This window comes from Eimeria acervulina, genomic scaffold (genome assembly GCF_000499425.1).
Source record: "Eimeria acervulina Houghton genomic scaffold, Eah_scaff122, whole genome shotgun sequence".
Taxonomy (NCBI): Eukaryota; Apicomplexa; class Conoidasida; order Eucoccidiorida; family Eimeriidae; genus Eimeria; species Eimeria acervulina.
Window position 1 is genome coordinate 54532 of NW_013550326.1, and position 11582 is coordinate 66113.

Here is an 11582-nt window from a genome sequence, read left to right on the forward strand (position 1 = left end):
TATATATATATATATATATATATATATGTAAATAAACAAATAAATATATTTGTATATACATACATATACAAGTATAAATATATACATATGTATATATATATATATATACGTATAAATATAAATAAATAAATAAATGTATATATATATATATATTTACATTTATATTTATATGAGTTTATAGTCTCAGTGCTTCGTTTTATATGTTCTTAAAATAATATATTTTAGAGTATTTGCACAACATTATAAAGAGCAAACAAACACCTTTTATTTACTTCTCTTAGAACTTCTTTTTATTTATTTATTTATTATCTTCATCTGCTTCAACGAAGAGACAACGAAAAGCATAAAGAGACAATCCCTGTATATATATATATATAAATGCATAAGCATGCATATATGTATACCTATATATATATATATATATATATTATATGAACGCGAAGGAGACGAGAAAGATAAAGAGACAGTCCCTCTGTGTACTGACTGAGGTGCTGCAGTGTATACGCAGGGGGGCCCCACGGGAGGCCCTGCTATTTTTCTGCTGTCTTTTTTATTTTCGCAACATTTTAAAGTGTCTTTTGCTTCAAGGCAAATGCACAAATCCCCTCTTGCTGCTCAGAGCTCGCAGCAGCAGCAGCAGCAGCAGCAGCAGCAGCAGCTACAATAGCAACAGCAACTGCAGTAGCAGCAAGACAGCGTGTGGTGTCTCATCCCAATATCTTGCAGCTACATAATATATATATATATGTATATATATATATACATATATATATATATATATATTATATCTACATATATATAATGTATATATATTATATCTGCATGTATATATGTACGTGAATTATTTATGCGTATACTGCAGTGTATATACGCATTAAGGAAACATTCCATAGAAAGAGGCAGCCGCGAGGCATCGCTGCTGGTGCTGCAGTCTCCTTAGCATCAGCTACCTACTGCAGCAGCAACAGCAGCAGCAGTAGCAGCATCGGCAGCAGCAGTAGCAGCAAAACAACTGGAGATAAATAAGTGTGTACGCATACAGCAGAAGCAAAACTAATAAACAGCAAACACCCTTCCTTCGCATGCAAGGAGGAGGACCCCTAAAACAACAGCAGCAGCAGCAGCAGCAGCAGCAGCAGCAGCAGCAAATTATCTCTACTGGGGCTGCCAAGACAGGGGGGTGTCTGCGGTGTATAGGCAGCTACAACACAGCACTAGAAGTTTGTGTTTTGCTGCACATTATATCAATAAAGTACGTCTATTTAATTTAAAAATACTAAAAAACAGCAGCAAACAAGCAAATTAAATAAAGAAGCCCCCAAGTGCTGCATGCATGCACCGAGCCCTCGGGCCCGATGCAGCAGCTGCAGCAGCAGCAGCAGAAACAGCAGCAGCAGCAACGGGAATAAACAGCAGAAGGAATAAACCCTCTAATACCATTGTGTTTAGGGTTTAGGGTTTAGGGTTTAGGGTTTAGGGTCTGCTTGATCGGTTCCTTACCTGCCTCATTTCAGCGGCCTCCAGCCAGCCCCGTTGCTGCTGCTGCTGCAGCAGCTGCTGCTGCTGCAGCTGCTGCAGCTGGTTGCTGCTTAACGTGTCTCCTCCTCCTCAGCTGAGGATCTCCTCAGGCGGTGTCCTGCTGCTCCACGAGGGGCCCCAACAGCAGCACCACCCCCGCTTAGCAGCAGCAGCAGCTGCAGCAGCAGCGCTGCAGCAGTAGATCCGTGTGTTTGCTTGAAGCAACACACTCTCAGAACCACATCCCGCAGCCACAGCGGCAGCAGCAGCAGCAACAACAACAACAACAACAGCAGCAGCAGCAGCAGCAGCAGCAGCAAGATGGCGGCTCTACAGGGGGATGTAAGTGAGACGCAGAACAGCTGGGCCGAGCTGCTGTCTCGAGTTGGGGCCCCCGAGGAGGGGCCCCCCCCTTTGCTGCAGCGCATTCGTGCTGCAGCACTTTCATCTCGTGCAGCAGCACTAGGGTTTGGTGGCAGCAATGAATCGGCTCTGCAGCTGGGGCCTGGAGCAGCATCAGGTGCTGCTGCTGCTGCAGCAGCAGGCAGCAGCAGCAGCAGCAGCAGCTATGGTAGCGACTTGTTGGAGTCGCTGCTTCCTGCTGCAGCACCTGCTTCTACGTGTGGGGCCCGAGACAGCTTGTCTGTCTCTCTTGCACGATATACAAGAGAGTATAGGAGGCTTAAAGCGCAGGGGTTGCTTTCAGATGGCGTCTCCTTACTAGAAAGCCCTGCTGCTGCTGCAGAGGCTAGCGGCGGTGGGGGTGCTGCTGCTGCTGGAGACTCTGCTGCAGCAGCACAGAAGCAGCAGCAGCAACAGCAGCAGCAAGATACATTCGTGGGGCTCGAAGGCAGCACCAGCAGCGTTGATGTTGCTTCCTTTCGGCGTCTGCGGTGTCTCTACAGCAACGCAGCAGCAGCAGCTCTAAGGTGCGCAGCAGCAGCACAGCAGCAGCTGCTTGCTGCTGTCGATATGGAGAGAGACCTTAGCTGCTGGGCATCAACAAAAGCAGCACTGATGCAGCAGCTTGCGCTGCCTGCAGCAGCAGCAGACAGTCTGCTGCAGCATGCAGCAGGGGGGCCCCCCTGCTCTCTTGGGGTGTCTGACGAGGTTGCTGCTGAGGAGACACTAAGGCCTAGTCGTCTTCTAACAAACCCCGAGCAGCAGCTGCTATATTTGCTGCCAGCATTGAAGCAGCTGCAGCAACAGGAAGATGGGCGTGGTTTGGCTTTGCTGCTGCAACAGCTGCCTGCAGCAGCAGCAGCTGCTGCTGCTGCTGCTGCGTTGGAGCAAGAGGAACCCACAACAGCAGCTGCTGCTGCTGCAGCAGCAGCAGAAGCCGTTGTTTGCGTACAGCCTTCAGCTTTAGACAGCTGGGGTGTATGGACAGCGGAGCAGCAGCAGCACTGCAGCAACTGGCTGCGGCTGCTGCTGGGGGCGCTGCGGTGTATCGAGAGGTGGAGACAGGCAGCAGCAGAAGAGACAAGGCCCTCGCTGCTGCGTCTATTGATTTGTAATTCTGTTGCTGCTCTGGAGGAGGACCGACGTGCTGCTGCAGGGGCCCCGGATCTGCTGCTGCAGGCAGCCACAGCAGCAGCAGCAGCAGCAGCAGCAGGAACGCGAGGCGCGGACGAGCAGCTCTGCTGCAGCACCGACTTGGTGCTGCCCTGGCTGCAGCTAGCAGCAGCAGAGGAGACAGTTGGGGTGCCTCTAAAGGGACAGTCCAGCAGCTTGTGGTGGTCTGCTGTATACTTAGCCTTCCGCAGCGGAGACATCTTGGTGGGCCCTCACCCGCTTCCAGCTGCTGCTGCTGCTGCTGCTGCTGCTGCTGCTGCTCTTCATGCTGCCAGTAGTGCTTCAGATAGTGCTGCTGCAGCGGGTGTTGCTGTGCTTCGTGCTGCTGCTGTTTCTCTCCATGCTACTGCTTCTGGTGATGCTGCTGCACTTCTTGCTGCTAATGATGCTCCGGATAGTGCTGCTGCTGCTGCTAATGCTGCTGCTGCTGCTTGTTGTGGCTTGGTGGGTGCTGCAGTGTCTCCTTTCCCTGGGTGCGGGTTCGGCGTTGTCTCCTGGCTGGTGCAGCTTTTCAGCTGCAGCAGCAGCAGCAATTGCTGCTGCTGCTGCAGATCCGTCTGCTGCAGTGCAGCAGCAGCAACAGCAGCAGCAGCAGCAGCAACCTGTGTGCGTGAGAGAGTACGGCGAGTATCCCTCGCTGCTGCCGTTCGTTTGTAGACAGCTGCTGCTGCTGCTGCTGGAGACCTCACTTGAAGCAGTTAAGCGCAATGCAACAGACAAAGAGGGACAGGCTGCAGCAGACGGTAAGGCCTCCTCACAGCAGCAGCAGCAGCAGAACCAGCTGCAGCAGCAGCACAATCAGCAGCAGCAGCAGCAGCACTAATAATAATAATAGCAGCAGGCTCATCAGCGGAAGGGCTATTAGTAATAACAGGCGCACTCAACAGCAGCAGCAGCAGCAACAGCAGCAACAGCAGCAGCAGCAGTAGTAGTAGTAGTGGGTGGAGTCTTTCTTCGGTGTGCTGCAGTACTCTGTTGTTTAGCAGCAGTATATATCTTCTTTTGTCTTTGTCTGCTGCTGCAGCGCTGCATGCATTTGCTGCTGCAATTCCCAGTGCTGCTTCTCTGTCTCCTGAAGCCACAACAGCGAGGGGTTGGAGCGACTGCTTCGTGCTGCACCCCCCTCCGCAGCAGCAGCAGCAGCAGCAGCAACAGCAAAAGGATGCTGGCGAGAAGACCGACCCGCATCTGCTGCTGCTGCTGTCGCTGCTGCGCCCTGACCTGTGGCCCCCCCTAAAGCTCTCCGAGACTCTGCAGGTAAATTAGGGTTTAGGGTTTAGGGTTTAGGGTTTAGGGTTTAGGGTTTACATGGAGAGATTAAGGTGCAGGTGCCCCTTGAGGTGTCTCCTCGCGCTGCAGCAGATGTCTCTTGCAGCAGCTTAGAGGCTGAGGCGCTGTCTCCTTTTCTGCTTTTGCTGCTGCTGCTGCTGCTGTTGCTGCAGCAAGTCACGCAGGAGGACTTCCTTCACTACCGACTGATGCTGCTGTTGGCTCAAGATCGGCAGCAGCAGCAACAGCAGCAGCAGCAGCAAAGTGAGAGTTTGCTGCTCCGAGGCCTCCGAGCGCTCGTGGGCAAGGTGAAGCTTCAGGGCCCCCTTTTCTTTGACCCGCAGCAGCAGCAGCAGCAACAGCAGCAGCAGATCGACTTCAGCACAGGAGCAGCAGCAGCAGGGGGCCCTGGCGCTCGTTCCCTGCAGCATCTGCAGCAGCAGCAGCAGCAGCAGGGCTGGGGTGATCCGCAGCAGCGTCTTGCTGCTGCGCTGCACGTAAACTTTACCTATGCTTGGCTGCTTACTCTCTGTGGAGGCATCATTGATGCGCTCTTGTGGCTGCTGCAAACCTATCCCTTTCTTAGGGTACGAGCTGCTGCTGCTGCTGCTGCTTGTGCTGCTGCTGCTTGTGCTGCTGCTGTTGCTTGTGCTGCTGCTGCTGCTCCTGCTTGTGCTGCTGTTTCCTTTGCTGCTGCCTTTCCAGTGGCCCGGTCCAGCTGTTGTCTCTGCACGCAGCACGAATTCTTGCTGCTGCTGCTGCTGCTGCTGCTGTGTTGCGGTGTCTGTGCATTGGTTGTGTTGTTATTTTGTTTGTTTTGTTTGCAGCGCGTTGCAATGCTGCTGCTGCTGCTTTGTTATAAGTGCGGCTGCTTGGAGGCTGCTGCGCTGCTGCACCTATCAGCAGAGGCGCTGAGTGCAGCAGCAGAATCGGCATGTGGGGCAGCAGGGACAGCAGCGGGAGGCTTTGCTGCAGCTGGCCTGGGAGCAGCAGCAGCAGCAGCAGCAGCAGCAGCAACAACAGCAGCAGGGACAGGGTGCCCGTGGAATGAAGAGGCGTGGGCCCTACACTGGCAGGGAAGGGGGGCCCCCTGTGAGTTGTCTCTTGTAGGGTATTGGCTGAACGACTTAGCTGCTGCAATTAACAGCACTTTGTGGTGTACAGACACGTCTTCTACTCAAGTAGCAACCCGTCTCCTCTTTGCTGCTGTCTCCTCCGCAACTCCTCAACAAGAGCTACAGCCCAACATGCGCGCGCAGCTTAAAGCTGTTATATTAGCAGCAATAGACAGAGGCCTCCTGGGGACAAGCCCCTTTCCTAAGCTCTTCTCTTTAAGCGTAAGAATATACTTATACTAAACTTACCCTCTACGCATGCACCGCACCTCCCAATGGGGCCCCCACAAGGGCCCCCACAGGGGCCCCCAAAGGGGCTTCAAAGGGGCCCCCACAAGGGCCCCCAAAGGGGCCCCCACAAGGGGACTCGCAAGGGTCCCCACAGGGGCCCAAAGGGGTCCCCACAGGGGCCCGAAGGGGCCCCCACAGGGGCCTTCACGGGGGCCCCCATAGGGGCCTTCACGGGGGCCCCCTGCATAGTTTGCAGAAGAGCCTCACAGGGGCCCCACAGGCAGAAGGCTTGTAGGGGCCCCTGGTGATTGCTGTTATTTTTGTTTGTTTGTTTATTTGTTTACTGGAGGGTGAGAAGTTGCTGTTGATGTGCTTGTTGTTTGTTTGCATATGTTGGGGTGTATGCTCAGCTTCTACCTCTCTTCCTTACTGTCCCCTTACTACCTGCTGTGATTAGAGAGTCGTTCGGGGCCCTTACAAAGCCAGGGGTGCTGCTAGCAGAAGGAGACAGCGATTTGTCTCCTGGGGTGTTGGAGGCGCTGCTGCTGCGAGAGCCTGACGTCCCGCAGCAACTCCACAGGGTGCAGCAGCAGAGATTTGCAGCAGCAGACCTTTACAGCAGCAGCAGCAGCAGCAGCAGCAGTTCGCGAATGCTTCTCAAGTATAAGCTGGAGGACGAGCTCTGGGGCTCCTATTTTGTGCTGCTAAGCTCCGACAGCAGCAGCAGCAGCAGCAGCAAAAGGCATTCGACGTCTCCGTGGGCAGCATTTGATTGCGAGTCTGCAGCAGACAGCAGCAACAGCAGCAGCAGCAGCAGCAACAACAACGAGGAGCTGCAGCAGCGGAGGCAGCTGCTGGAGGAGCATCCCTTCTTATTTTTGTTTTATTGTGCTCTAAGACACGAAGCAAAAAGACGAGGAGACCTTCGCACTGCTGTTGCTGCTTCATGGCTACTGACAGACGAACGCAGCGCTGCGGGTGGGTTCAATTCCCAGCACTAATTATTATTTATTTCTATTATTATTTGCAGCAGCAGCAGCAGCTACAGCAGCGGCAGATGCTGCTGCTGCTGTTGCTTCACTGCTAAGGGTACTGCACTCCTGCTGCTCCTCCCGCTTCACTGCTGCTGCTGCTGCTGCTGCACTCCTTTTGCTGCTTCACTGCTGCTGCGCTCATGCTGCTGCTGCACTCCTGCTGCTGCTTCACTCCTGCTGCTGCTGCTGCTGCTGCTGCTGCTGTTTGTAGAGGCGTTGGCGGATGCGTTTTCTTCGCATTTGTTTGGGGACTACGCGACGGAGTGCAGTAATAATAGACGCGAGCTGAAGGTGTTTTTTGTGAGGGCCTACAACTTGTTGAAGGTGAGAGAGACACTTGCTGCTTCTTTGCTGCTTCTTTGCTGCTTCTTTGCTGCTTCTTTGTTGCCTGCTGCTTTAGTTCTGTACTGGCAGCTGCTCTCTATCTCTTGCTGCTGTCTGTACACCTGAAGCTGCAGCAGGAAGCACCGCTGAGGGCGACACAGCGCAGCACAAGCACAGAGCTGCTTCTGCTGCAGCTACAGCAGCAGCAGCAGCAGCAGCAGCACCTGAAGCAGCAGCAGCAGCAAAGGCGTCGAGGCCTGGACACAATGTGTAATCCTTTCGTTTAACTTGGTGTTTATTTAATATAATATAATTTAATTTAATTTAATTTAATTTAATATTTATATATTTGTCTCCTTTTGTCTGCTGTTTACAGCGAAGATGTCTGAAGGTCCCTCGCCGTCTCGATTTGCTGGCAGCACGAGGGTTATTCTTCTCGCTGCTCAGCAACGAGCGCTTCTTCGAGGCGATGCATGCGTTTAATAACATACAGCAGCAGCTACAGTACGTGCTGCTGCTGCTGATGCTGTCACTGCTGCTGATGCTGCTGCTGATACTGTCGCTGCTGCTGCTGCAACTCTCTCCTCTGCTGCTGCAACTGTCCCTGCTGCTGCTGCAACTGTCTCTGGTGCTGCTGCAACTGTCTCCTCTGCCGCTGCAACTGTCTCCTCTGCTGCTGCAGCAGTCTACTCTGCTGCTGCTGCAACTGTCTCTACTGCCGCTGCAACTGTCTATGCTGCTGCTGCAACTGTCTCTGCACCTGCTGCTGTTGCAGCAGCATTTGCAGCAGCAGGCGGAGCGCTTGGCGTGTTGATGTGTTATTGTTCTGTCTCCTTGCATGCAGTGCCTTGTTATGCTTCTGTCTCCTTTCAATCTGTCTCCTTCTTTTGCTGCTGCCGTAATAATATGATTTGCTGTTGGGTTTTCTTTGCTGTCTCCTTTTTGAGTTGATTGCAAGTGTCTCCTTTTGTCTTGCTGTTAATTTATCTGTCTCCTTTTTAGTTTGCTGCCGGATTCAAGAGAAGAGATTAAGACATTCTTTAAAGGCCCTCAAGATTCTCGTATTGCTGCTGAGCTGCTAGATGCTGTTGTCTTCTTGCTGCGACAGATGCTGTCTCAGGGCTACCTGGTGAGCAGCAGCACAGCTGCAGAGACACCCCAGCTACAGTGTATCCGCAGCAGCAGCAAAGCGCACGTGGCTGCTACCGCTGCTGCTGCTGCTGCTGCTGTTGCTGCTGCTGCTGTTGCTGCTGCTGCTGCTGCTGCTGCCGCTTGCATATAGTTCGTGTTTATCTTTGTTGCAGTTGGGAGTGCTTAGGGCCTTATTAGAGTTTGTTGTTGGTGTTAGGGTTTGTTAGGGCTTAGGAGTGTTTAATAGGGTTAGGGTTTAGGGTTTATTAGGGTTTATTAGAGTTATATATCGTATTTTATACTGTATGAGGGTTTATTTGGGTTTATAATAAAAGCTTATTAGGGTTAGTGTTTAGGGTTTAGGGTTTAGGGTTTGTTAGGGTTTATTAGGTTTTATGATATGGATAGATTAGGGTTTATGAGGGTTTAGGGTTTAAGACTACTCGTCTTTAGGGTTTAAGGGTTTTAAGATTAGGGTTTAGTGTAATGACTTGAGTTGTTTATTATGATGCTGTTGTATTTGGGGTGTATGCGCAGCTAGAGAATCTGCTGCCGCTCGAGCGGCTGCTCGCCTTTCAATTAGTTGCTGCTGAGCTGCTGCAGAAAAGAGACAGTCCCTCTGTTGAAGGGACTCGCAGCTTTTTAACTCAGCTAGTCATGCGTTATCGGGCGTAGAGATAGAAAGGAGACAAAATAAACAAAGAAGAGGAGACAAAAGAAGAAGAAGGAGACAGAAGAAGAAGAAGGAGACAGAAGAAGGAGACAGCAGCACATTTAATAAATATGCATTTTAAATATATTTCAATGCATTGTCTATTAGCAAGCGGTGTCTCTGCTACGAGACACAGGGAGACAGCAAAACTTATTAGAAGCCCCAAAGGAGACATTAGTCTCAGGGCAGTACTTGGCGCAGCAGCAGCAACTGCTGCTGCTGCTGCAGCTGGTGCTGCTGTAGCTGGTGCTGCTGTAGCTGCTGCTGCTGCAGTTGCTGCTGCAGCAGCTGCTGCTGATTTAGAGACAGGGTTCTTATTACGCTTTGCTGCACGCGCGTGTGTTGCTGCTTTGAAGAAGAGACACAACATAGAGAGGAGACACAAGAGATGAGCATTAAGAGGGAAGGAGACAGAGTATAAAGAAGAGACAGACGGCAGAAAGGAGACAAAATAATTATTAGGGTAATACACTTGAGCTGCATCTTCTATCAGCCCCACCTACTCAGAGAGACAGAGACACTCGGCGGAGACAGAAATAAACAAATAAATAGACAGACAAGAAAAACAAATAAAGAAACAAATAGATTATAAATAAATAAACAAATATAAATAAACGAGCAAAGTTGCTGACGCCTTCAATTCGTCTAGGGATTAGAAGTATACGTACACAGCTAGCTGCAGCTAGCTAGCTGCAGCTAGCTAGCTGCAGTTGGTTAGCTCCCGCTGCAACACTCTGCTGCAGCACTCAGCTGCAGCAGGCAGAAGCAGCACCCAGCTGCAGCAAGCAGCAGCACCAAGCAGCAGCAGCAAGCAGCAGCTGCAAGCAGCAGCAGCAGCAGTCAGCAGCAGCACGGGATTGTTTTGCTGCATTTGCGTTAAGTCGTCTGTGTCTGCCTGCTAAAGCTGCATGCGCTTTCTTCTTTCTGATTAAATTGAGTGTCTATACACCCCACCATATTATTATTATTATTAATATTAGTATTATTACTATTACTATTATTGTTATCATCATCATCATCCTTCCTAATAGGAATGCTTATCAGTATAATAATAGTAATAATAGTAATAATAGTAATAATTGTTATTGTTATTATTATTATCATTATTATTATTATTATTATTATTATTATTATTATTATTATTATTATTATTATTATTATTATTATTATTCTGACTACTATTACAATTATTATCTTTACCATTACTATTGTTCTTATTATTATTATTATAGCTATTAATAATAATTAAAAAAATAATAATATTATTATTATCATTATATTATAATTATTATTATTACTATTCTTAATATCTTTTCTGCTGCTGTTGAGGCCGCCATTGAAGTGTCTGCACCGACTTCTCTCTTCCTGATGAGCATGCATACATTAAATTAGTTTAATTTGTTTAATTTGTTTTATTTATCTTATTTGTTCTATCTGCTAATAATGTTTTTAGTTGCAGTGGCGGCCTCTGATAATCATCGCGATGGTTTGGGGCTGCATGCGCATGCAAGCTGCCAGCCCCAGCATTCTCTAGAGCGAAATCCTCTAAAATTAGTAATAAGAATTAAACTTTAAAGTGCTACATGCAGCGTTTAGATGACCTTATGTTAGCTGCTGTTGTTGCAGCTGTCTATACACCGCAGCAGCAGCGTCAGCTAAGAGGAGGTATTTTGCTGCTGCTATCTATTTACTTGCCTCTCTTCTATCGCAGTCAGCAGCTGCAGTGCACAGACAGCTTAACAGCAGCAAAAGCGCCTGGCCTGTGGCTGCAGCAAACCAAACCTCCGTTTCCCCCCTCTACTGCTGAGGGTTTAGGGTTTAGTGTTTAGTGTCTAGTGTTTAGTGTTTAGGGTTTAGGGTTTAGGGTTTAGGGTATATGAATAAGGAACTGAGGTTTTAGGCTTAATGTTTGATAGTCTAGGATCTATGATTGATCCCCTGGGTAATATATACGGTTGGGGGCTTAGGGTTTAGGGTTTAGGGTTTAGGGTTTAGGGTTTAGGGTTTAGGGTTTAGGGTTTAGAGTAGTTGTTTAATAGCTTTCAAGATGGGGGGTGACCTCGAGGGTATTCCTAGAGAAGTGCTGCAGTGGCTCAGCGACTCAAACATTCAAATTGACAGCCGAGGCATCAAATGGGGGATGTCGAGCGGCCTCTTAGCAGCGCAGATGCTGCATTTAACCTTTGCTAAAGTTAGTGTCTCTTCTGCTGTCTCCTTCTGTTTCTTTATGTTGCCTTCTGTCTCTTCTGCTGTCTCCTTCTGTCTCTTCTGCTGTCTCCTTCTGTCTCTTCCGCTGTCTCCTTCTGTCTCTGTATGTCTCCTTCTGTCTCTTCTGCTGTCTCCTTCTGTCTCTGTATGCAGCCTTCTGTCCCTTCTGCTGTCTCCTTCTGTCTCTTCTGCTGTCTCTTTCTGTCTCTCCTTTGCTCTCTGTTCGTCTCTAGCTGTCTTTTTATGCTTATTTGTGTCTCTGTAGGCCTCTCGCTGTCTCCTTTCTTCTTCTGTCTCCTCTCTTCGTCTCCGTCTCTTCTTGCTCTGTCTCTCTCTCTCTTCTTTGTCTCTTTGTCTCTTCTGCTGTCTCTTTGTCTCTTCTGCTGTCTCTTTGTCTCTTCTTTCTCTGTGGGTCTCTCTGTCTCTGTCTCTATCTCTGTCTCTGTCTCTCTGTCTCTGTCTCTG

At 49.6% G+C, this 11582-nt stretch overlaps 1 protein-coding gene across 1 annotated transcript; it reads left to right on the forward strand.

The window, feature by feature from the left end:
* Positions 1 to 1082: 1082 nt before the first annotated feature.
* Positions 1083 to 6709, forward strand: EAH_00018680 (hypothetical protein, conserved; the record flags this gene model as incomplete). Its single annotated transcript, XM_013397441.1, has 7 exons — positions 1083 to 1191; positions 1613 to 3297; positions 3551 to 3836; positions 4118 to 4350; positions 4395 to 4949; positions 5190 to 5699; positions 6119 to 6709. The coding sequence occupies 7 exons, from the start codon at positions 1083 to 1085 to the stop codon at positions 6707 to 6709; spliced, it is 3969 nt and encodes a 1322-aa protein (XP_013252895.1).
* Between the last annotated feature and the right edge of the window lie 4873 nt (positions 6710 to 11582).